The following is a 27,630-nucleotide window of genomic DNA, read 5'->3' on the forward strand; positions in this document are numbered from 1 at the left end:
AAAAATAAAATATAAAGTAATAAACAAATAATAAAATAAAAATTAAAAGTAAAAGTTAAAGGAGTATTTAAAATAAAATAGAAAGATGAACTCTTGAAGAAATGGTCAAAAGGATAGTTAAAGGAGTATTTAAAATAAAATAGAAAGATGAACTCTTGAAGAAATGGTCAAAAGGATATGAATCTGAAACTGAAAAAAGGCAGAGTTAAGAACTGTATAGATTAAATCCTCAGAAAACTTTCAAAATATGGTTGAGGCAGATGCCTGGTGAGTAGCACTATGCCCAGCCTTAACCAAAGTCAAAGCACACTATCAATGAGCTGAACCTGGACTCAAAATTGTTTGAGATGAGTTAAAAAAGATGACACAGTTGTGAATACCATTATATGTTCCTTTATTTTCACATACACTCTAGCTAAAAGAGCAAGAGTACACATCAACAAAAAATGGAAAGGAGGTTTTGGCTAAAAAGCATGTATTCAGCATATCATGGTAACAGCTAGTCAAGAAAGTTACTTTGGAAAATTCTACTTCATGTGATTCAGAAAGAAAGGTAGCAGTGGGTTTTAAAAGTAACAAAATAATAAAGATTGAAATCTTTTACTGTGGGAAAATATTAACATCTTTCTCAAAGAAAATTGTTTTTAAAAGGGACCAATAGAAAAACTGGAAAAATCAAGGAGACTGAATTTTGGACCTCATGGAGTGACATTTTTCACACATACTTGCAAAATGATTCTTTGTAGTCCTGGGATGAGAAAGATTGTCATATCTCTGACAACAGTAAATTGATGTTCCTTGAAATAAAAGTCAATCTCTACTTTTAAAAATATATGGTTTCTTTGAGGAAATTCTTATACCTTGTAGTTTTTAGATTCTAGATGGAATCTAAATGGATTCAGACAATAAATTATGAAATACCATGGTAAGGTAAGCAACATGAAAGCATTTGCAATATATGCACATATTCAATATGAAAATCCTTTATTTATATTTTTACTTGGCATTCAATTTTTTTAAATTCAGTCTCACATGCTATTATGCTGATTTCCAAATGATATCTTCAAGTCAATGATTTCTTTTGACTGCAATAAAGAAGATATGGCAAGAAAAATGCTGCAGTGCCATCTTCTGGAAGGACATTCAAGAAGTCCTTTAGTTCTAGTTCCACAGCAACAACTGACAGTGTTTCTGTTTGCAGGAAAAAATATCAGAGTTAGAACAAAATGGCTTTATCCAATTCTCTTATCACTCAACAAACCAGAATTTAGTTCAGGTAAAAAAATATTATAATTATGAAATAAAAAATCATATCTTATGGTTTAACAACTTCTTATTTACTCTTTCGAGAATCCTTTGAAGTTTATTATTATATATTAGCCCCATGCAATTTGGATTTACTATTTCATTTGATTCAGAGAAATTATTACAATATTTTCCAATAGATTTCTTTTATCTTCTGAAAAAAAATACAATCATTAGAATACTGTTTTAAAAGCTAATTTATAAACATTATTTTGCTCGGACAAGAAATACTATTAATTGTTGGGTAACATTTTCCTAAATTAGTTGAAATTTTCCTAAACTGCTGAAATTTTCATGTTATTAATAAGCATAAACTGTTTTAATGACCATTTATCTTTTTTTTCCAAACTGAAAAGTAATAAGCTTTTTGTTAACATTATAAATATTAAGAATTTAGCAAACATTTTTGTAAAGATAACTATGAAATTTTATGATTCTATTGCTTATGAATGAATACATGCTGCCTTCTGCTGGAAAGAGAAGACACCTAAGAACAATGTTCCCCAATAAATATACTTCAGTGCTACTTCCTGTGTGATCTTCGCATGTCCACTACTTACTCTATTTGCCAAGTGACTGAAGTAAATCTAGTCATGTGTGTGTGCATCCATCCAAAGTTATCTGTCCAATATTCAGCAACCTAATCGCCCTTTACATAAAGGACTGACAAGTGCTTGCTGCTAAAAGTTAATGAGTGTAGCAGCAGTGATGTATGGAAAAGATCCCTAGCTCTGGAATCAGACAGACTTGGGCAGGGATCAGACTCTTCTACCTACTCTCTGGGTGACTTTAAGAAAGTCACTTAACCTCCTGAGTACTAATTTCCTTATCTATAATGTAATGGTACCATTTGCTAGCTTCTAGAGGCCTTTGAGAATTCAGATACAGTGATTCACATCTGATATATAATAGAACCTTAATAATAACTACTAACTAGTTTGTAAAACCTACATGAAAAACATGAATTACCAATGCTTTCCTACCAAACCAGTTTATTTAGCCTAACTGTGGTACCTATAAGAAGTATACTACACAAAAAAATACTGAGTTGGGGGCCAGTGCACAGTGATTATAAAGCCAACAAAACAAAAAAGTCTTGCCACTTCCCAATTCTCTGCTGCCAACTAGTGAGAGGCTAACAGATTATAACTTCAAGAACAAAGTCAAGATCTTAAATCCTTAAGAGTACCTTAAATCCTCTAGCATGCTGAGAAAATATTCATCAAATGCTAAAAAAAACAACCAGTTATTTCTGCCTGGTGGGATTTTAAATGACTTTTTAAACGTTATTTTTAGAATTTACTATAGTATGAAAATTTATAACAATAAACACAGTTCATTATCAGAAAAACAATTTCTTTGAAACAAACAAGCCAGCTACTAACCCGAGGTTCAATGGCTCTGCATTAATGCAAAGGTTCTCTCTCAACCATTATTATTTTGCCCCCCATGCAACATCTGGTAATGTTTGTAGAAATTTTTATTTGCTGTAACTGGGACAGTGCTATTGGTATTTAGTGGGTAGAGACCAGGGATGCTGCTCAACATCCTAAAATGTACAGGAGACACCTACACACACACACACACACCCCCCCCACACACACACATTATTCAGTCCAAAATGTCAATAGTACCAACGTTGGTAAAGACTGCATTAGAGATATGAAATCCAAGCTCCTAAGCATATACTAGTATAAGCACCTGACCTCCATCTCCAACATTACCATCTTGCAATTTTGCCTAACATTTACTCTAGAGTTACCCCTGAACTTCTCATTAGTCCCAGGATATTAAAAACTTGGCTTGCTTCAGGTCACTCAGTAAGTAGCAGACCTGGAACTCAGCTCCAATTCTCCAGGTTCTGATCCCGGTCACTTTTCAATGTAATACAGCTGCCCACAGAGTAAAATCTTTCTCTAGAACCTTTGATATCCAGGTGGTTTTTGCTTGAAGGGAAGGCAGTTGCCCCACCCTGTTGAAAGTTCTCTTGCCCCACCCAGTAGTTGATGGTCTGAGTCTAAGCAAAACTGCGTGTAAATTGGACTGCAGACAGAGGTGGACCTCTGGAGGCTTTGAGTCTCTGATCTCCTTCTGGCCCTGAGCTAGGAAAAGCAAACCCTGGTGCACATCTTGGTACTTTCCAAAGGCAACCAGCCCCAGCAGAGGGAGCCATAAGAGGTAGATTGGTGATAGCTCCAAACACGGTACTCAGGCCTAGTCAGAAACAGCACCTGACATTGTCCTGCACTAGAGACTGGGTCATAGCAAATCTACCTAATACATAGACACAAACCCAGTCAGACAAAATGGTAAGACAAAAAAACAATCCCGAAATAAAAGAACAAGAGAATTCTCCAGAAGAAGAGGTAAACAAAATGGAGATAAGAAATCTGATGTGGAGTTCAGCATAATGATGGCAAAGAAGCTCTACAGCATGAGAAAAGATATAGTAACTATGAAAAAAGACCAGTCACAAATAAAGAATGACATAGCACTAATAAAGAACACACTGGAAAGAATACACAGCAGATTAAGGGAAGCTAAGAACTGGATCAGTGAATTAGAAGAAAGGGCAGAAAAATATCACTCAATCAGAGAGCCAAAAAGAAATAACAATTAAAAAACAGGAGGACAGCTTAAAGGAGCTATGGGACAACATGAATCAAAACAATCCTATCTAATAAAAAGGAAATATGCTAACTGACCTTCACAACGTCGCAACGATGGCGGGGCCCACAGCCAATAAGGAGGGAATATGCGAATTGACTGCCACGCCCTCAAAGATGATGGCACCCACAGCCAATAAGGGGGGAATATGCGAATTGACTGCCACGCCCTCAAAGATGATGGCACCCACAGCCAATAAGGAGGGAATATGCAAATTGACTGCCACGCCCTCAAAGATGATGGCACCCACAGCCAATAAGGAGGGAATATGCAAATTGACTGCCCTACCTTCACAGATAGCAGCGCCCACAGCCAATAAGGAGGGAATATGCTAATTGACTACCCCACCCTCAAAGATGGCGGCGCCCACAACCAATAAGGAGGGAGTATGCTAATTGACTGCCACGCCCTCAAAGATGGTGGTGCCCACAGCCACAGGATGGCCAGAAGGGGAGGGCAGTTAGGGGTGACCCAGCCAGCAGGGGAGGGCTGTTAGGGGCGACCAGGCCTGCAGGGGAGGGCAGTTAAGGGTTACCGGGCCAGCAGGAGAGGGCAGTTGGGGACAACTGGGCTGGCAGGGAAGGGCAGTTGGGGGTGATCAGGCTGGCAGGGGAGTGGTTAGGGGGTGATCAGGCTGGCAGACAGAAGCTGTTAGGGGCAAATCAGGCAGGCAGGTAAGCGAGCAGTTGGAAGCCAGCAGTCCCAGATTGTGAGAGGGATGTCCCAGATTGGAGAGGGTGCAGGCTGGACTGAGGGACACCACCCCCAAGTGCATGAATTTCATGCACCAGGCCTCTAGTATTCACAGAATAGGAGTGCCAGAAGGAGAAGAAAGTGCCATTATTTGAAGAAATAATGGCAGAAAACTTCCCTAACCAAGTGAAGGAAACAGTCACACAAGTCCAGGAGGCACAGAGAGTATCAAGCAAGAAGAACCCAAACAAGCTCATGCCCAGACACATAATAATTAAAATGCCAAAAATTAAAGACAAAGAATCTTAAAGGCAGCAAGAGAAAAGCAATTTGTTACTTACAAAGGAGCTCCCATAAGGCTGTCAGATGATTTCTCATCAGAAACTCTACAGGCCAGAGGGAATGGCATGAAGTATTCAAGGTAATAAAAAGAAAGGACCTGAAACCAAGAGTACTATATCCAGCAAACCTATCATTCAAAATAAATGGTGAAATAAAGAGGTTCTCAGACAAAAAGATGGCTAAAGGAGTTTATCACCACCAAACCAGCATTGCAAGAAATGCTAAGGGGTCTGCGGTTATGAGTAGAAGAAATATAGAGAGAAACATAGGCATAAAGAATTAAAATGGCAATAAATAAGTACCTATCCTACATAATAGAGGTAATATGCAAATTGACTCTCATGCCCTCACGTCATCACAAGATGGCCACCACCATGTCATCACAAGATGGCCGCCCCCACACTGTCACAAGGTGGCTGTCCTGTCATCACAAGATGGCTGCCACAAGATGGCCACCCCCATGTCATCACAAGATGGCCGTCCCCACAAGATGGCCACCACAAGATAACCGTCCCCACATCGTCACAAGATGGCCGACCCCACATTGTCACAAGATGGCCGGCAGGGGAGGGCAGTTGGGGGTGACCAGGCCTGCAGGGGAGGGCAGTTGGGGGCCATCAGGCCACAGGGGAGGGCAGTTAGGGGGGACCAGGCCTGCAGGGGAGGGCAGATGGGGGTGATCAGGCCAGCAGGGGAGCAGTTAGATATCAATCAGGCTGGCAGGCAGAAGCAGTTAGGGGGCGATCAGGCTGGCAAGCAGGCGAGTGGTTAGGAGCCAGCAGTCTTGGATTATGAGTCAGACATCCCCCAAGGGGTCCCAGATTGAAGAGGATGCAGGCTGGACTGAGAGACATCCCCCTCCAGTGCACAAATTTGATGCACCGGGCCTCTAGTCAATAATAACCTTAAACATAAATGGATTAAATGTGTCAATCAAAAGACATAGGGTAGCTGAATGGATACATAATCATGACCCAACTAAATGCTGTCTACAAGAGACCCACTTAAAACAAAAGACTCACACAGGATGAGAAATTTTTTTCCATGCAAATGGAAACATAAAAAACTGGGGTAGTAATACTCATATCTGACAAAATAGACTTCAAAATGAAGGCCATCACAAGACACAACAAAGGTCGCTACATAATACTAAAAGGGATTGATTTAACAACAGAGTATAACCCAGGCAAACATATATGCACCCAATATAGGGGCACCTAAATATATTAAAAACAAAACAAAACAAAAACTTATAAAGGACTTTAATGGAGAGATTGACAGCAAAAACAGTCATAGTAGGGGGACTTTAAATCGCTGCTGACTTCACCGGATAGATCTTCTAGACCAGTGGTCGGCAAACTCATTAGTCAACAGAGCCAAATATCAACAGTACAATGATTGAAATTTCTTTTGAGAGCCAAATTTTTTAAACTTAAACTATAAAAGTAGGTACATTGTTATTAACTTAATTAGGGTACTCCTAAGGCTTAGGAAGAGCCACATTCAAGGGGCCAAAGAGCCGCATGTGGCTCGCGAGCCGCAGTTTGCCAACCACAGTTCTAGAGAAAAATTAGCAAGGAAACAGTGACTCTAAATAACACACTGGATCAGATGGATTTAACTGACATTTGTAGAACATTTCACCCCAAAGCTGCACAATATACATTCTTCTCATGTGCACATGGATCATTCACAAAGATAGACCACATGTTAGGACATAAAACAAGTCTCTACAAGTTCAAGAAGATTGAAATTATATCAAGCATCTTTTCAGATCACAATGAAATGAAATTAGAAATCAACTACAGTAAAAAACATTTGAACACATGGAGGCTAAATAATATGTTATTAACCAATGAATGGGTTACCAATGAGATCAAAAAAGAAATTTTAAAATTCCTGGAAATAAATGAAAGTAAACACACAACAACCCAAATCTCTGGGACACAGCTAAAGCAGTCCTGAAAGGCACTACAGGCCTACCTAAAAAAAATAAGCATGGAGGGAACTGGAGAGTATTATGCTAAGTGAAATAAGTGAGTCAGAGAAAGACAAGTATCACACGATCTCACTCATATATGGAATCTAATGAACAAAATAAACTGATGAACAAAATAGATCCAGAGACCTAGAAGCATGGGACAGACTGCAGAATCTTAGAGGGAGGGGGTGGTGGTGGGAAGAGATCAACCAATGAACTTTTACCCATATATGCATAATCCATGGAAACAGACAATAGAGTAGTGAAGGCCTGAGGTGGGAGATGGGGGCGGGCTAGAAGAGGCCAATAGGAGAAAAAGGGGGTTATATGTAATACTTTCAATAATAAAGATTTAATTTTTTAAAATGGAACTGCCTTATAATCCAATGAATCCACTTCTGGGAATATATCTGAAGAAACCTTAAACACTAAATGGAAAGAATATATGCACATGCACCCCTGTGTAACAGCCAAGATTCTGAAGCAGCACAAGTGTCCATCAGTAGATGAGTGGATAAAAATGCTGTGGTACAACTACACAATGGAATACTAGGAGGCTACAAAAATGAAGGAAATCTTACCCTTGGCAACAGCATCGATGGACCTGGAGAACATTATGCTAAGTGAAATAAGTTAATTACTGAAAGACATATACCATATAAGTGAAATCTAACAGACAAAATAAACTAACAAACAGAAGAGAAACATACTCATAGAGAGCAAACTGCTATCAGAGGGGTGACAGGTTTTAGGTAGGGAGAAAAAGGTGAAGGGATTAAGTAAAAAACAAACAAAACCTAAAAACCTTATAGACACCGACAATAGTATGGTGATTTCCAAAAGGGAAAGGGAGTGGGGGTAAGTAGAAGAGGTTGAGAGGTTGTATGGGGGTGACAGAAGGAGACTTGACTTGGGGTGGTGAACACAATAATATACAGATGATGTATTATAGAATTGTATACCTGAAACCTATATAATTTTATTAACCAATGTCACCCCAATAAATTTAATTAAAGAAAAATACACATTTAAAAAGGGTAAAGAGTCTTTTGAGTAAGGTAATATGTGTCTGAGGTGTGAAGATGTGGGCTCTGGAAAGTGATCCACTAACACAGTGGTTCTCAACCTTGGCTGCACATTAGAATCACCTGGGAATCTTTTTAAAATCCTGATTTCTGGGCCTCATCCTCTGGAAATTCTGTTTCTTTGTTATGGGGTGGGGCCACAACATTAGTAACAAAGAAACAGAATTTCCAGAGGATGAGGCCCAGAAATCAGGATTTTAAAAAGATTCCCATGTGATTCTAATGTGCAGCCAAGGTTGAGAACCACTGCACTAACACAAATGATCAGTTCAAAATTCTGTGATAAATATGATGCAGGTGGGTCAGGCAATCAAACACCTGACACTTCCATCTTCTGAAAACCAAAGAACAATCAGGGAGATGGGCAGCACAAAACGTTAAGAGTATAGTCACCTCCTCCCAATCATGAAGGGAGATTTTCAGAAAAACTCCTTCCAATAAGCACTGATTCTGCCTAACACTTTAAAGACAATGAGCTCTGCTAGAAAACACAACTCCAACACTGGAATCACTGTAGCCACACCCTATGTCATCAGGCCAACAATTAAAGTGGTGATATTAACACAAGAGTAAGAACTTGATAACCATGTATCTATCAAGATTTACAAAGCATTATTTTGAAATTTAAAAAATAACTACCAATGCTATAAGATACTGCATAATTTAGAGACACACCACTTTAAAATCCTTGAGAACCTTGTAATTCCTCAATACTTGCTTATAATTATGATTAATAATAACCATCTTAATTTCCTTCATGAAATAAATTAAGCACTAATAAAAATGTAATTGTATTAATGAAAATTCCAATTTTTGAAATTCTGATGTTGTTACTTTCTGGTGCTATGATAACTTATGTTTGAAAAGATTAACTGAAAGGGTGAGCTCTGTAGCTAGAAGAGATGAATGCATGTCAAATACAATGGGGGAGTTTGAACGCTGAAAGCCAGCTCCAGCCGATTAGAACCTCTTCCCCTCACTAGAGAAAGCAGGGCTTCAACAAATTATGGAAACTAAAGCTAACATGCAATTAAATGTATAATCAAGCAAAAATGATCATTTTACCTTTTAATGATGACAGGTAAAGTTGATATTTCTCTCCGCCACATTTTATTCTCTGACAAAGTTCAGGCAGCAGTTTTTTCCACCACAAAGTCTATCTTAGGAAAAAAATGAATAAGTTTTAAGTTTGCTGCATTTTACATTAAGATTTCCAAAAAGAATGAGAAGATGGTGCAGGAAAGTACTGGACCAAAATGCATCATTTTGGTTAAGGTGGCAACTTTGTTATAACAGAAGTTGTAGCAGCAGCCAGTCTTCTGGTTTAAACTATAACATGGAAGTCAGATTTGTAGCGTGAAAATCTAATAGTACACTGTGCATAAGTACATAGCCACTTTCACGAAGAAACATAGACATGTCCTGGATTATGTCTGAGGTGGCAAGAAGGAAGGAAGGAATAAAATAAAAAGGACTAAAGTCTAGATCTCTAATTTCTAAACTAAAGACCATGTAGCCCAAAAAATATTTTCCCATTATCATTAAGTTTCCCAAATCTTCAGAAATAGCCTACTTCATCTTCAAATTAGTGATTTTTAATGAAGATAACATACCATCACCATACATTTTAATAGCCCCTAACAGTACTCAAAACACATAGCATGTTAATATATCTGCTCATTTGACCTGCACAGTCCTGTGAAGCTGGACTGGCATTAATCTGTCCCTATTTTGCAGATGATTAAATCTGATTATCACTGATCTAGAAAATGAAATCTGAAAAGCATACCCGATTCTCTTCTTTCAGTTCATGATTAGCATATGGAACAACCGCCTCTGGGCACCTCTCTAGCAGTGTGTCTATGCACTGCTCATACTCTTTCAGACGCGTCCGGCACAGAACCTGGACACTGAGACCAGCAACAGTGTCTTCTGAGAGAGGCTCCAAGAACGGAACAATGGAAGCTATGTCAAATGAAGGACCACATATAAGAGACTATGAACAGAAAAGTGAAAGGTTATGGAATGAGGCACCCCAAAATCTAGAGCACAACATATGAGAGTAAAATTTTTTTTAAGAAAAAGAAGAATGCAATTTTAGAGCACACATATATGATACTCATTAAGTTTAAGTGAAGTATTAAATAATATTTAACCACCTCTAGTTTGAAGAATAACAATCTATTTGATAGAAAACAATCATTTAAAAAAATAACATGATTTTACTTATTTTGCAAGGACTGCATTTTAAAACTAATGGGACTGCTTTAGGGACTCCATCCTAAGGAGATAATCAACATCATGGTAAAAGATTTATATCCAATGATGTTTACCACAAGAATATTTATAATACTGAAAAAGTAGGAGGAACCTAAATGTTACACAAAAAGGGGTAAGTAAATTATGGTACATCTGTATGATGGTATTATATAGCCACCAAAATTGTTTTTGAAGGCCATTTAATGACAAAATACTCATGATAAAATGAGAGTAAAAACATCTTAATACAAAATTATATTCAGAGCACAATCAGTTTCATAAAATCTTCACAGGTACATAAACATATAGAAATGCCTTTGGGAGAGCATAGAATTTGAGACAGCGATCAGCTCAATGAATGGGAGGACAAAGCCTACTTGTGTCTTTTTCCTATATTTTCCAAAGTTTCTATAATAAGCATGCACTACACATATAACCAAAATAAAATTTAACATTTAATAAAACTAATGCAACTGTTAAGAACCTAATAATTTGTATCAACACCATTTGCCACAAGCTGAATAAAGAGCAGGTACTATTTCAGTATTCAGAACTGTAACCAATATTTAACTTTTAAGCAAACTACAAATACAGTTGACCCTTAGTATGTGGATTTGAACTGCATGGGTCCACGTATATGCAGATTTTTTCAAGTTACCTACACAGTTCAAACCCATCATTAAAGAGTCAACTGGCAGTGCTGAGGGCCAACTCAAGTTACATATGAATTTTCCGTTGTGTGGTCAGCTGGTGCTCCCAACACCCATGATGCTCAAGGGCCAACTGTCCTACTGTTTTGTTTTATTTAACTGTAATATTTTTTATTCTACCACCTTTCTTCTGGATAAAGATGAGAAGATCATATACTGATTTTCTTCTTCCTGTATCCTTTTTGCTACAGCTTCTCAGGCTCACAGGAGGATATAGAATGTGAACTATCTATTTATATAGTCAGTGTGCTTATTTTATTCCAATCTCTACCAAGGAATGGCTAGGAGAATAAGGTTGATCCCTTTCCTTCCTGCAAGTTTAATAATCACCTTCATCTGAATAATTTCCTGGTAGTAAGATAGCAAACACAAAATAAGGTGATAACTTGCCACTCATAGATCTCCCAACATAAAAGATTATTTCTATATCGGAAGGAGCAAGGCATGGTTAAAATGCAATTAGTCAAAGCTTGGTACAAGATGATTACTCATGAACTTTTCCTTAATTTTATCCATATCATCAAGAAGTTTAAAAGTCACAGAAACTGGAGACAGAACTTAGAGACAGAACCTAGTGAGGGAACATGGCAAAAGATCCTGGACAGAAACTGGCCACAGAACCTAGAGATAGAACCTAGCGAGAGAACCTGGCTGAAGAACCCGGCCACAGAACCTGGTCACAGAACCTGGCTACTGAACCTGGCTGGAGAACCTGGACAGAACCTGGCTGGAGAACCTAGCGAGGGAACATGGCTACAGAACCTGGAGAACTTGGAGAACCTAGTGAGAGAACTGAACCAGAACTTCGCTGGAGATCCAGGCCAGAACTTGGCTGGAGATCCTGGCTAGAGATCCTGGCTAGGCTGCTGATCAACTGAACGCTGTCTCCGTGTCATTCCCTCTTCACCGACTCCATCCACACCTTTGGGGACCCCTGGACCTGCTGGGGTTGGACCCCAGCATCTGGCAAGAGATCCTGACTAGAACCTTGTGACTGAACCTGGCTGGAGAACCTACAGAACCTGGCAATAGAACCAGGCAAGAGAACCCAACCATGCTGATCAACTGAACGCTGCCTCCGAGTCTTTCCCTCTTCGCCGACTCCGTCCACACCTTTGGGGACCCCTGGACCTGCTGGGGTTGGACCCCAGCACTATGCTGGTATAGCTCATGAAGTGCCTGACTTTTATCCTTTGTCCAGTTCAGAACGAACAGAAGATTTAGTTGACGTTGACTATTCAAGAAAATAACACAAGGAAAACTAGAATGGTTGAAAGAAGCACCAAGAATAGTAAAGTTTAAGAATTTAAAAAAAAAAAGTTTAAAAGTAAAATACACCAGACAACACATATATTACTGAATTAAAAAATGGTCCAAAGGTTACTACTGCCCTTTAAAATACTCTCAGTGCTGTCTGCTTCTTAGCAGATTGCTCCATTATTCTTTCAAAATAGGAAGTGGACTCTCCACCCCAGCACAGGTACCATTTACTCCCTTCTCTGATTTAGATCCCTTGCCCTCAGCCGGCTCTGCAGGACTGGAATCCAGACTTCTGGGGCTCCTCTACCTACTCAATCAACTGCTGCTCTAAAGGTGAGATGTTCAGCAAGGAAGTGGGAGAGGGGCCCATGACAATTTTGGCAAAGGGCAGGGCATTTACTACGTACTGTGTCATTTCAGACAGCAGCTTTTTGACATGTAGGTGATTTCTATATTGTTTTTATTTTATTTTTGCAAAAATGTACTGTCACAGTGACTGAGGATAAGAGACACATTAAATTTGTGTAGTGGTGGTAGGTGGGGGTGGAGGGAGTCATACAATTTTGAGAAACCTCTCTGGGTGATCCTGATCCTCCCCATTCCTCTAGGTGAGAACCACATAAAATCTTCTTGTTTCTTGAGAGTTATTTTGTTCGTAATAACTAAGACTAATTGACCCACAGATAATCTAGAAAGAGATATAATTAGGAAAGTGACTTAGAGATGTTTAGGCTAACTACATTTCTATCCTTTAACAGCAAAGACTCCTTTTTAAACCTCTATATTATACTTTTTCAAGCAGTGATTACAAATATGCTTTATCAGGTGAGATTTAATAGCATTTGTTACAATTATGATGTTAAATAGGTGATTAGTGCACATGTTCCGGGAGAGCAAGGCCCTGCCTGCCTGGTCCCATGCTGTACAAATTTACAGTGTATGTTCAAGGAATATCTATGGAATGAACAAGCCTGAGGCTCAGTAGCCTCTACATCATAAAGGTACTAAAAATGAGAACCAAGAAGACTCTTCTCTGGTGATTTTTTAAGAATGTAAGTAACTCCATTTCTGGAGACAACACAGAGGCTATCCAAGCAATATTGCCTGCTGAGCTTCCCTCCCAACCTCCATCCCCAATTTTGGTTTCCATAAGCAATAACCACACTTATACCTGTTCCCAGGGAAAATGAGGGGTTGCAAACTCAAAAAACTAAGGAAGCCAAAAGGCAGCTGGGTGTAAGGAAACTGGATACCACAGGCTCAGTGTCTAGACCAAAAAAACTAGCAGCAAAACAGCCAGCCATTGGATGGCTCCAACCCGCAGTTCTTAGGCAATGAGGGCCCAGGGTTACTAGGTCTGCTGAATTTTTCAAGAGAAATGTGAAACTCAGAATTCTTAATTTTTATATGTTAGTAGATACTCTGGGTGACCAAACAAAACAGATTTGTGGGCTCTATTTGATCCTTGGACCATTGAACTACATTAAACAAAATCATATCCACATCTAGCCCAGACTGGTCCAAGCCAAATGTAGACTTTATTTCTCATTCTGGTCAAGACACTGTCACAGTCAGAATTCCTGCAGGATGATCTACACTCTCTGATCATACTTCTTCCTTTTTCTTTTTTTAATCCTTTCAGGAGCCAGAAAAATTGGCTACTTTGAACTATTTCCTACAAAACAGACAGTAGTGGCTGGATTGGGCTATAGGCCTAAAATGTATGAGTGAAGACTGAAAAAACATAAATCATACCAATAAAACTCTGCTAAACATTTGCCACATATGCATTTCACAAAGTGTTTTCAAGCACAAGCTAGAAAGAGCCAAGACAGTCATGTGACTTGGGTGCTCACTCATTTATGGTAACGAAAGCAGCCTTCCTGTGAGCAGTTTCAGGCAGAGGCAGGAGAGCATCTGAGCATGCCTGTGGATTTTCCCCTCAAAATTATACATTCTAGATTAACACATCTGAAGTCTTACCAAATTTAAAGCCTACATTAAATTGTAATATGTATCCTCATTAAAAAGAGGCATTTTCATTTACCTGTAATTTGGAGAGATCTTCTGTATAATTTTTGTCAGCTAAGGAATCAGATGTTATTAAGACATTAACCCATGGATAGATTAAGCCATAATGGCTACAGGCGTTTATCTAAAATGTAAAAGAAATTAATATAAACATAATACAACAAAACAGATGTTCTTCATCCATGCTATATAGAACAAGCAATCACTAGTCCTCAGTCATGTTGCAGAGTTAAGTATACACCTTCCTGGGAATGAGATGGGAAGTCATTTAGAATCTATCCCCTGGGGAAAGTTTCAGTCTTCCTGCTTCTCACTGAACAAATCTGCACTGAATATTTCTTAATACTTTAAATTTTAAAATATTCCAAGGAGGCCCTTTCTAGCAAAAAAAGCAATAGTGCTTTTAAGCTAATTATACTTAAAAAAAGTTAATAATATTGGAAATAATTTTTTATTTCTACTACTTTCCTTGGGAGACAAAATTTCTCTGTAAGTTCTCAAGATGACTCCCCTAAAAGCCCTATTATTCAAAAAGTTGGTGTCTTTTCCAGTTAGCTGTGGCATTCATGAGAGGCAGAGAAGCTGGTAGGGGAAAGGAGCAGGATGGGTAAAAGCAGTGGTGAGGGCTGCCATGAGGGCTACAGAACAGCTCTTATGTGTGCGGCTGACAGGACATAATGGGATCCTTTTCCACAGTCCCTCACATGTAAGGGAGGTCAGCAGATGTCTTTTCTCCTGTTCTACATCATGGCCATCCTGGGAAGCACAGACATGTTCTGGGAAAGCCCTTTCCCTCATACTTTAGCTACTGAGGTACCACTGCAAGTCAGGAACACAGAGGCAGTACAGGCACTCTTTAGAATACAAAATTATTTAAAATGTGGGCAACTTCACTCATGGACAAGTTCGAAGTGTACTTTTAACTCCTGCTTAAAAAAGATATCTGGTGATAAAACTTAGGTTTAATTCAAAGCCATTCAAAATAAGAAGGTACATTATTGTAATGTGTAATGTATTATTCCATTATCTTACCAGATCCTTTGATGTTCGCAATGGTATGGTGTCAGGGGGCTGCTTCTTTGATAATCTCCAGATGTATTGTGATGTGAGCTTGAAAAAGAGTTCCTGCAGTAGCACATCTGGGAGACATGCTATCAGCTGAGCTTCCCAAAAGTCCACCAACAGCTGAGGAATCATATCTCCATCCTTACCACAGAGCACCTTGAACGTGTGAAACAAGCCCCCATATCACAGATAAATATAGTATTGATTGAGTTACAACTGGTCTGAACAGCATTCCATCATGTGGACCATGCATTTCATAATCTATTGTTAACACTAGTGCCATGGCACAGCACACTTAGACATTTTAACAGGAAACAAATTCAAGCTTGCATGGATGAAAATTTTCTACATATATTCTTTTATAAATTGGTTATGTCTAAGTTTGTTTTTTTTCAATAAACAAATAAAAACTCACTTCTCTTATTCTGCTCCCTGGCTGCTACCAATTTTATCTAGAACAATTAATATTTGGAAATTGACAAACCTTAAAGAAGGAATCTGATTCTTCAATCCCAATCTTGTTGTTCTTCTGCAACCCCAGGATTGAAGCCACAAGCAACCCAGGCTGGGTCTCTTTCAAGTGAACTGCAAGCTCAGTTGGAACCATCTGTCCCTTCTTCTGTTGAATCAATAGCCGAGGTTCAAGAATAAAGCCACATACTAATTTCATCTAAAGATAAAAAATAAATTTAGAAAAAAAATGTACATTGCATTCATCTTATAAATACATACTAGTGCATTCAAGATTCATGGTTAAGCTATTAATAATTTAATCTCAATTTTCTCTTTAACTATAAAGTTCTTACTTTAAGAACATCGGTTAACTATCTTCATAGAAGTTATTAATATTTAATTAAGCATCAAGATGCCCTATTTTTGGAGAAAGCTTTATATTTAAGTTTACTTGATTTAATAATAATATACCTTAAGTTTTTTCAAAATTATGGACAGAAAATTCATCTTCCTAGAATTCTACTCTTCAAAGCAAAGGACACCTCAGTGTTGGCTTGCTCTTCTCATTATGATAAAGCACTCCTGCTTTTCTTGTTTTAGAAACCAAAGTCATACTGTGGGTGTTTGCCTATAGTCAGGCAGTAAAACAACAGTGTAGGAGCACAGATCTGAAGATAGACTGCCTGCTTTAAATCCTAATTCTACACTCACCAGCATTGTCATCTTGAACAAGTTATTTAACCTTTCTTTGGCTTAGTTCCCTTATCTGTAGAATAAGTATAATAATAGCATCTACCTTATAGCATTGTTTCAAAAATTAGAGAACATATGCAAGGGAATAGGCCTGGGACATCGTTCAATTAATGTTGCCTCACAATTTCTTCCCTTAATAATTAACATTTTGCTCATGCTCCCAAATGACCTCTTTTTCAAGGGAAAGCTACCTTTTCTTTGCTATATAATTCAAATGCCCAATCCTCCATATAGTCCTTTGTGATTTTCCCAGGTGCAGGCTATTTCTGCAACCACTGGACTCCTAAGACTCACAGCTAATATCCCACCTGCTGTACTTGAATACACTTCACTCTACTGTATTTCAGTGGGCAAGGCATTCCCTCATGCTGACGGTTGGCTCGGAAAGAGCCCATATGTTTCCCATGCTCTAAACGTACCTAAGTTGAAAGGTCTTTGGATACCCACTGCTGCCATTTATAATTCTTTTTATTTGCCAGATCCAAAGCTCAAGCATTCCCTCTGGGTCACTTCCTTTATAATGTTAAATCTATTTTCCTTTATGACCTAGAAAAAATGAGCTAGACAGAAGCCAGAAGAAAGCTAAACACCTCAGGACTACCGGTCTTATTTCAGCCTGCTGTTAATACCAGGGATGGCACCATACCTCTGAATGGCTTTTCACTTCTTTTCTGTACATGTCAAGATCTCCCATTTTCAGAGCCATTGCTGCCTTGGTCAATGTCACTAAGATTGATGAAAACCCGGAAGTATCCAGTTTCCTTAGATAGCTCATGGCAGTTAGAGGGTTAATATTCTTCATAGAAGGACTACAGAGGATATGGGGCAGCTGCTTTGGCTCAGCCACATGAAACATCTGAACCACTTTTACTGCTAATTCCTTCAGTGAGTATGAATGAGAAATAAAAGGCCAGTCAGTCAACAGAAAGCAACAAAATCAGGGGGAAATAATGATACAAAGCTAAGATATAACATTTCAATTAAAATAAAATTATAGTATTATGTTTTGATTTAAAAAGACAGAGTTGATGATGATAATGTGGAAGAACTCAGATTACTTGAAGTAATTTCTTTGCTGAGTTAAAATGAAAAAGCAGTGAAAATATGTACCAAATTGTGGCCAGCACTTCTAACATTAACAAGCATTCAGAAGAAGAAAATATTAGATTATATTACACTCAAAAGTCCATTACAAGAAATTACAGCTTACTACAAAATATACTTAATGGGGTAATTTATTATAAATTTTCATTTCTCTCAAAATCTTAAAACATTTTGTATCACAGTATCTAACTTTGCAAAACTGTATTCATCTTTTTAAAAATACATGAGGGCCCTAGCTCCATGGTCGGCAAACTGCGGTTCGCGAGCCACATGTGGCTCTTTGGCCTCTTGAGTGTGGCTCTTCCTAAGCCTTAGGAGTACCCTAATTAAGTTAATAACAATGTACCTACCTATATAGTTTAAGTTTAAAAAATTTGGCTCTCAAAAGAAATTTCAATCGTTGTACTGTTGATATTTGGCTCTGTTGACTAATGAGTTTGCTGACCACTGCCCCTAGCTGGTATGGCTCAATTGGTTGGGCATTGTCCTGTACACTGGGGAGTCGCTGGTTTAATTCTACGTCAGGGTACAAGCCTGAGTTGGGGGTTCAATCCCTAGTCAAGGTGAATACCAGAGGCAACCAATCAATGTTTCTCTCTCACATCAATGTTCCTCTATCCCTAAAATCAATAAAAACCTATTTTTAAAAAGTAAAAATACACGAGGGGCGCCGAAACCGGTTTGGCTCAGTGGATAGAGTGTCGGCTTGCGGACTGAGGGGTCCCAGGTTCGATTCCGGTCAAGGGCATGTACCTGGGTTGCGGGCACATCCCCAGTAGGAGATGTGCAGGAGGCAGCTGATCGATGTTTCTCTCTCATCGATGTTTGTGACTCTCTATCTCTCTCCCTTCCTCTCTGTAAAAAATCAATAAAATATATTTAAAAAAAAATACACGAGGGGCTACAAATAATCCTTAATAATGTGTTAAGGTCACTATGCTAGGATATTTTAAGTGAAGCTTTGGACACTTGGAGAGTGGGATGACTAGGGTTGTAAAAGGGCTGCAGTTGAGAAGGAAGCAAAGCCCACATTTCTGTGTTATTCTTCTAAAGACAAGCAACTGTTACGTTGGGCAGGTCACTCAATCACAATAGATCACATTTCTCTGTCTATATAATGAGAAAGTATGATAAGATGATTGTAAGTTCCTTTCCAAGCTATAATTCTATAATTATTAATGAAGAAATGGACACATTAGTCACCATTTTAGGAAAAGAAACTATTACCAAGGAAAAATATTTGGAAATTGACTTCATAATGGTATTACATAAAATAAATTGCTGAAATAAAAACTTAAAAATATTAGATATAACTAAACAGAAAACCATATTCACTTCACTTAATTCTTCATCCAGGTTCTCATAAAGTGAATGACTAATGTAAAAGATTAACCCCCTCTCATATTTCTGTGATCCATCCTCGATTGCCCAGTCCACTCGAGCCAAAACTTCAGCCATAGACAAACCAGACATCTTATAGTAGGGCAAGGCGAGGTGGGAATACTGGGTGTCAAGCCTGAAGAAAAGGAAGCAAAGAAAGCTCAGATTTGTCATTTTTAAGCCAAGGTATCTAATACACTTCATAATAAAATAGATTATGCTTTCCAGATGACATAATTCTCAAAATACTTTTCTACTCTCATTAGTAGTTGGAATAAGCTCCTAAGTTTTATTCTGTAAAGCCCTTCTAATTAATGTAGTTATTTTTGCTTGACCATAAAAAAAATAGAAAAAAATTCATTAAGTGAATTTTATTTTCATAATGTGGCTATAAAATAATGGTGTTTATAGGTAGGAAAAGTCTGTTTTATTAATTTATAATCGGTCAAATAAGCCTTTGAAACAATCATATACAAAACAATTTATAAACATTCTCAGAAATAAAAATCATTATTCATACTAGTGTCCTTTTCTAGCATCATAGAAGCATTGACTACTAAGATTAAAAAACCACAGAACATCCAACTGGTATCTCTCCCTTAAAGCTAACAAGGAATAAACTAGTAATACTGCTTTCACTGTCAGGGATTTTACTGGTCATGCCCCACAATATCCCCATCTTGAGACATGAAAAGAAACTTCCAGTCGAAACCGGTTTGGCTCAGTGGATAGAGCGTCGGCCTGTGGACTGGAGGGTCCCAGGTTCGATTCCGGTCAAGGGCATGTACCTGGGTTGCGGGCACATCCCCGGTGGGAGGTGTGCAGGAGGCAGCTGATCGATGTTTCTCTCTCATCGATGTTTCTGACTCTCTATCTCTCTCCCTTCCTCTCTGTAAAAAATCAATAAATTAAAAAAAAAAAAAAAAGAAACTTCCAATTCATAAATTAAGTGGTGGGAGACTCATGAACTTGAGACTCACTACTCACCTAATAAACTAACTACCTGAAGGCAGGTAACATTCATCTTTGTATCTCTAAGCTTAGCACAATACCTGTCACATTGTATGTGCTCAACAAATGCTTGTGAAATAAATAAATGAGCCACCTCCCCTCATGCATACCCCCAATTATCAGGTAACTACCAGAGATGGAAAAGATAGCAAGTACACCCAAAGTTCAAGACAGTTTCTCTAACAAGTTTCCAAAAAGCATCATCAACCTGCTGTAACAGTCTCCAAGGTGCCCACAGCTTTCTTTAAATGCTTCTAAAAGTTCTGCTTTTTCTCCAGGTTCCAGCTGACTGGCATCCATCAGGGCAGCTCTCACTAACAGATGGGCCTCACTAAGAAGGTGGATGCAGCTCTGGGTTTTTGCAGTCTTGTAGGTATTACTGTAGTCTACCTAAAATGAAAAAAGCAAACAGCTAATGTTGCAGCAGAAAAAACCTTAAAAGTTTCCCAGTTCTTAAGAATATTTATATATTTTGTTAATAAAATTAATATTTGGACACATTAAGTCCTAAAAAGTAATTATCATTCTGGCAGGGACTAGGTACCCCCTCCCAATCTATGAGCCAGTTTTATACATACAATTGTAAATACTCCTTTGTTAAACAGCGCTCATTAGAAAAAGTACAAACAATACTGTAATACTAATAATACTGTTAACTTAGTAATAAAGCTAATGAACCTCTGGAATAGTTAACTCTTTTTTAAAGTTCTATGATTTAAATATTTCTCAAATTCAGACTGAGTATCCCTTCTGTTAGTTTCAACTGGTGAAATGAAATCATATTACATCTATTTCTGTAACTTGCAGAGGGCTGATAAAAATTTATCACGGGCTATCTGAACCAATCTGTATCTGTACAGATTCTAGTAAGCAAATCATCTAGATGAAGTCTCAGATTTTCAATTAAACAAAACTTAAAAACCAGACCAAAGCTGATACAATCATCAGCATTAAAATTCCTGTGACAAATCAGGCAAAACCTTGACCTGATGATCAAAATTAACATCACCAATAAGGGGCAGATGGATATCATCAAGGTCATACCCTGAGAAACACACTGAACACTACTGAATCACCTGTGCAATATTCTGGCCAGGAAGGATAAGCTAATCACGAAAAATTATAAAAGGTGGAAAAGGAAAAATACATTTTTCAAAAATGTTTATGTCATAAAAAAAAAAGGCTGTGAACATATTCCAGATTTTAAAGGGCTAAAGAGACATGACAAATACAATACCTGATGCCAGAGTGGATCCTGGATCGGAGTAGGGGAATGCTATTAGACCATTAGGGTAACTGACAAAAATGAAATATGAACCAGAGACTAAAGTATCGCGTCAGTGTTAAATGTACTGAAGCACATGACTGCCCTATTATACAAGCAAATATCCTGATTCTTAGGAAATATACACTGAAGTATTTCGCCTTAGACTATGATCTATGCAATTTATTTTCCAAAGGATCAGAAAACAACATGTGTGTTTGTGTGTGTAGAAAGTGCAAGAGTGGGGGGGGGGGGGGAGAAGGGGAGGGGAGTGAGAGAGAGAGAAGCAAGGGATATATACTCAGGGTAAATCTAAGTAGGGAATATACAGGTTTTATTTTGTACTATTCTTATTCTTGCAACTTTTCTGTAAGTTTGAAATTACATATTTCAAAATAAAGAGTTTAAAAAATGGCCAAGAATGAGTTGGCAGCTGTCACTTTTAGAAAAGGAATAAGAACGCCTAAAATAAAATAAAAAAGAATGCCCACTCTGGGGCCCTATTCACAGGGCAATGCTACAGGTGTTGCAGTGCCCAGGGAAAACCTGCTGATATTTCAAAGAAGAATGAGACAGGGATCAATGATCTAAGATTTCTTTCAGCTCCATTTCTTTCATGGTTCTCTTTGCTAGGATTCAAAGTAAAGGTCAAAGGCTATTTATATTTAGATTGGTTAATCAATCCTCATAGGATGATGGTATGAATAATGGAGTCTTATTTTCATGAGGGGAATTTCTACTAGTTCCTCAAATGTCAGGAGTTGGAAAAATAAGAAGATGGAGAAAGATGTACACTGCACTGTCAGACAAAGCTGGTGGGTGTGGCATTCTGAATGTTAAGACAGAATCCATTTTTGGTCATCAATTCCACTCTATATTTCTACAAATAAGAATGAGAAGTTTGAAAGGAGTACCATTTCTTTGTACAGTTGCACTGGTGAGATTGTATTCACAATATACAAATTCCACCCAGCCTCGGCTACAGGAGGTATTTTGAGCTTTACACTGGTATCTTTTCTAGAACTAAAAGCAAAACAAAGGACAAGAACTGTAAGATAAGACATATTTAATAAATGGCAATTTTAAATGGTAAATATTTGATACCTAAATATAACTATAAAATAATTTTCATTTAGTATTTTCTTCAGTGTTAACTATACAATCAATTTTTATAGAGTACTAGAGACCTGGTGCACAAATTCATGCACCAGTGGGGCCTCTCAGCCTGGCCTGAGCCCTCTCACAATCTGGGAACCCTTGGGGGATGTTGGAGAGCCGGTTTCGGCTTGATCCCCACAGGCAAGGCCAAAGGACCCCACCGGTACATGAATCCATGCACGGGGCCTCTACTATGCATATAAGACCTTTGGTTAATCTCTTTCCACTCTTTCCCCTTCCCTCTGAAATTCATCAGTCTGTTCCACTTTTCCACGCCTGTGGTTTCCGCTCCTGCATTGACCGCCTGTCCCCTGGTGGTCGGTGCATGTCATAGTGACTGGTCGACCAGTCGACTGTCTGCCCTCTGGTGGTCAGTGCACGTCACAGCAAGCAGTTGAGCATCCTTAGCATATCATTAGCATATTATTCTTTCATTGGTTGAACAGCCGACCAGATGACCAGTCACTTAGCATATTAGGCTTTTATTATATAGGACTGTCTGTTCACAATGCTACACAGGCCTACAACATTTAATATTCTACAACTCATGAACTGATAAACCAATCGCTTCCACTTCGTTCCACAAGTATTCTTAAATAGGCAATAAGCTCAAAGAACAGGAAAGAGCCCTCAAAAGGAAGGGTGACTTGGCTGTGAAAGTCCCTGTGCCCAGGATCTCTCCTGCAAGTGGCCTTCACAAGCCCAGCATGCCCTGCATCACAAATCTATGAAGCTCCAACAGAGCAACAAACAGCTGCCAGGAAAGTGCAGAAGACACATATAACTGCAAGTCTGCTTAAAGCACTAGCCTGTCTCTTGCTTTCACTATGTGATTCACTTTCCTGTGGTTTACAAACTTTTTGAAACATAGACCTTTGATTAAATGAATTTTCAAATAAATTAGAACTTCAAAAAATCACTTAAAATATATAATACCTTTGAGATCCAAAATGGCGGCCAACAGGATGGCAGTGAGCAAGATAGTATGAGTGAGAGAGCGAAAGGAGAGTGCGTGGGCGTGTGGGGAGTGTGTGTATCTATGAGTGAGGGACAGTTATATTCCACAGGACTGTCAGGGACTGGCAGACCAAGCTCCCCTGGCTGGGTAGCCTCTACTACCACTGAAATATCTCCCAAGGAGGCCGGCTCTACAACAGAGACTGTGCCAAATTGAAGTGGACAGCGGCTGTGATTGGAAGCCCAGCCTTACCTTCACCCGGGGAGACCTCAGATACCACCCAGGACCCTACAGCCACAATGCCCAGGGACCAGCTGCCTCGGCTGTGAACCCATGAACACCGAGACTCCAGCCTCCCTGGCTGCGGGCGCCTAAAAAGTTTGTCCATGGTGAGACAAGGCAGCAGCTGAATAAGTGGACATGCCCTGCACCTTCTCACAGAGCAGATAGAAGAAACAGCTGAATCAAATAACATCCACCCAGAATTGGCAAATTAAACACAGCTAGTGAGAAAATCTGTGGACAGAAAGGTCAGAGATCGCCTATAGAGAGGTAGGATTGGGGATCTGGGCTAGAGGAAGAAACGCAAGCAGCAAGGACCAGAGTCTCAGAGGGAGACTGTGCTGCATCAAATCTGTGGCCTGTAGGGTCAGTGTACCCCTCGAATGTGAAAGGGGGTCCACAGGGCTGCTGGCAGAGGGAGACTCTAGATCTAAGCCCACAGCCATGGGAGACTGTGCCAAGAAAGGCAGCCTGAAGTTCTATACTGGCCGTGCAGTGCCAGGGGGAGAAAGATGCGGGGCAGCACAGTTGCTTTGTCTTTTTGACTTCCTTGCTTTTCCTTGCTAAGCCCAGTACATAGGATCTTCCAATTAAAAACACTCACTGAGGATGCAGGGGAAGGTGGTTTTTGCAGAAACTGGGGATCAGAATAAGGAGAGATGGGATGGATGGATGGATGGATGGAAGGATGGATGGGTGGATGGGTGGGTGGATGAATGGGTGGATGGATGGATGGATGGATGGATGGATGGATGGATGGATGAATGGGTGGGTGGGTGGATGGATGGATGGATGGATGGATGGATGGATGGATGGATGGGTGGATGGGTGGGTGGGTGGATGGGTGGATGGATGGATGGGTGGATGGGTGGGTGGATGGATGGATGGATGGATGGATGGATGGATGGATGGGTGGATGGATGGATGGATGGATGGGTGGGTGGGTGGGTGGATGAATGGGTGGGTGGATGGATGGATGGATGGATGGATGGATGGATGGATGAATGGGTGGGTGGATGGATGGATGGATGGATGGATGGGTGGATGGATGGATGGGTGGATGGGTGGGTGGATTGGTTGCTGGATGAATGGGTGGATGGATGGATGGATGGATGGATGGGTGGGTGGATTGGTGGGTGGATGAATGGGTGGGTGGATGGATGGATGGATGGATGGATGGATGGATGGATGGATGGGTGGATGGATGGGTGGGTGGATGGATGAATGGATGGATGGATGGATGGGTGGGTGGATGGGTGGGTGGATGAATGGGTGGGTGGATAGATGGATGGATGGATGGATGGATGGATGGATGGATGGGTGGATGGGTGGATGGATGGATGGATGGATGGATGGATGGATGGATGGATGGATGGGTGGATGGGTGGATGGGTGGGTGGGTGGATGTATGGGTGGATGGGTGGATGGGTGGGTGGATGGATGGGTGGATGGGTGGATGGATGGGTGGGTGGATGGATGAATGGATGGATGGATGGATGGATGGATGGGTGGGTGGATGGGTGGGTGGATGAATGGGTGGGTGGATAGATGGATGGATGGATGGATGGATGGATGGGTGGATGGGTGGATGGATGGATGGATGGATGGATGGATGGATGGGTGGATGGGTGGATGGGTGGGTGGGTGGATGTATGGGTGGATGGGTGGATGGGTGGGTGGATGGATGGGTGGATGGGTGGATGGATGGATGGGTGGATGAGTGGATGGGTGGATGGATGGGTGGATGGGTGGGTGGATGGGTGGATGGGTGGGTGGATGGATGGATGGATGGGTGGATGGGTGGATGGGTGGATGGGTGGATGGGTGGGTGGATGGATGGGTGGATGGGTGGGTGGATGGGTGGATGGGTGGGTGGATGGATGGATGGATGGATGGGTGGATGGGTGAATGGGTGGGTGGGTGGGTGGATGGATGGATGGAGAAGAAAAAAAAATTTAAAAAAAACAACAAAAAAAAACAAGGAGAGATGAGCAGGAAACCAGCTCTGGGACAGTCCATCACTCCAACCCAGTCTTGAGTGCGGCAGGGAAAGGAAGAGTAAACTCTGGTTGAGGGGCCATTTGGTCCCAAAACTAATACAGAAACACCACCGGGGCTATGTTAGAAATAGACGCTTGTGTAAATACAGCTGAAAGCAGGCAGGAAAACAAAGTGGGCAGACTGATCCTGCCTGCTTGAAACCAAGTTTGTAGCAACTGACACAGAGGAGCAGTGATCACTGGGTACTTCAACACTGCGCTGACTACCTGACAGGAAACAGAGACATGGCATGCAGAACAATAGAGAGGGGTCTTAAACCAACCCCTATGGGTTATTGAAGCTACGCTGAAGCGAACAACACTTCACTAGTTCACTATTTTTTACCTTTTACTTAAGAAACTAAAAACTTTTTTTTCACTTTATTATTATTATTTTTATTATTTTTTACCATTTTTTAATTTTTTCTGGATTAGTGTTCTACATTCTATTTTTATTTTTTAATCATTATTTTACTGTTTTTCCTTTATGCCAACACTTTTTTCCTCATTTTTCCCTTTTTCATCCTGTTTCTTTTCTCTTGTTCCTGCTTTAGTTTTTCTCTATCCTTTCTTTTTAATCCCTGTTGAAAATTGATCTTCTTTATCTGCTTTACTGATTCATTACTATTACAGTAGTCTGTGTTGGCCTACTCACATATCTACTTTCCTCTCCCCTGCTCCAAGTCCATGCACACTTCTCTTTTTCTTCACTAGCCAATTTTCTTTCTTTCTTCCTTTCTTTCTTTCTTTCTCTCTTTCTTTCTTTCTTGTTGTTGTTTGTTTGTTAGTTTGGGTTTTTTTGTTTTTGTTTTTTTACTTTATGTTTTGTTTTTCCACTCCTCCCTTGTTCTCTTCTTCTACTAATAGCTTAATTAGTTTTTTTTTTGTTTTTTTTTTTTAATATATTTTATTGAGCTTTCACAGAGAGGAAGGGAGAGAGATAGACAGTTAGAAACATCGATGAGAGAGAAACATCGACCAGCTGCCTCCTGCACACTCCCCACCGGGGATGCGCCCGCAACCAAGGTACATGCCCTTGACCGGAATCGAACCTGGGACCTTTCAGTCTGCAGGCCGACGCTCTATCCACTGAGCCAAACCGGTTTCGGCAAGCTTAATTAGTTTTAATCACCAACTCAGTCCTATCTGCTCTCTATTCTTTTTCCAAATATAGATGAATACATAGATAAAGGGGAAAATTTTTTATATAAATTTTCTTTTATATATACATATCTTAATATATTTTTTTCAATTATTATTTTTTCCAATTATTATTTTCTACTTTTTTTTTTTAGTATTTTGTTTTTTACTTTTCTTCTTATACAATCACTCTTTTTCTACCTCCTCTATACTGAATCAGGGCCATTTTCCCATTCATTCAATTCCTTGACCTTACCTTCTGAAAATAAGATCTGCCTCTTCAGATTCAGCTTCCCTCCTGCTTTCCTGGGTGTCTCTTGTTTGTATTTTTTGGACTAGCTGTTGGTTTTTTGGAGTTTTCTCCCCATATACATATATTTTTTACCCCTTCTTTTATCTGCGTTTTCTTTTCTCTCTTACCTTTTTTCTTTTTCTCAATATCATTTCTGGGCTCTATTCTCTCCCCTAATTCTCTTTTCTTTGGTGGTCAATGGTATTGTGAATACATTCGTGTCTTCTGCCCTATGTGTTGTGTCTTGCCAAGTTGTATTTTGGGCTTTTAAGCCAACATGGTAGAGAGTGAGCCACATAACCAGACAGCCTGAGAGGAGAGAAAATGGGGAGACAAAGAAACAGCCCCCATATAAAAGAAAAGGAGAATCACCGGAAAAGAAAGTAAACGAAATGGAA

General features: G+C 39.6%; 1 protein-coding gene across 5 annotated transcripts in view; it reads right to left on the minus strand.

The window, feature by feature from the left end:
* Positions 1–967: 967 nt before the first annotated feature.
* HPS3 (HPS3 biogenesis of lysosomal organelles complex 2 subunit 1) overlaps positions 968–27,630 on the minus strand; it is a 75,394-nt gene continuing 48,731 nt past the window's right edge. The window contains exons 8-18 of one of the 5 annotated variants that reach the window (XM_081087452.1): positions 22,278–22,386; positions 20,308–20,489; positions 19,044–19,224; positions 17,251–17,484; positions 15,883–16,068; positions 15,366–15,554; positions 14,350–14,457; positions 9,863–10,069; positions 9,139–9,229; positions 2,495–2,534; positions 968–1,191 (exon numbers count right to left, since the gene is read on the minus strand). In XM_081087452.1, the coding sequence (XP_080943578.1) occupies positions 1,029–1,191; positions 2,495–2,534; positions 9,139–9,229; positions 9,863–10,069; positions 14,350–14,457; positions 15,366–15,554; positions 15,883–16,068; positions 17,251–17,484; positions 19,044–19,224; positions 20,308–20,489; positions 22,278–22,386 (1,690 nt within the window). In that variant the 3' untranslated portion in view covers positions 968–1,028. Of the gene's footprint in view, positions 1,192–2,494; positions 2,535–9,138; positions 9,234–9,862; positions 10,070–14,349; positions 14,458–15,365; positions 15,555–15,882; positions 16,069–17,250; positions 17,485–19,043; positions 19,225–20,307; positions 20,490–22,277; positions 22,387–27,630 lie in introns of all 5 variants that reach the window. The other 4 variants (XR_013995747.1, XR_013995748.1, XM_081087450.1 and 1 more) reach the window with 4 other exon arrangements.

Source organism: Myotis nattereri, assembly GCF_964212035.1.
Source record: "Myotis nattereri genome assembly, chromosome: 3".
Classification (NCBI taxonomy): Eukaryota; Metazoa; Chordata; class Mammalia; order Chiroptera; family Vespertilionidae; genus Myotis; species Myotis nattereri.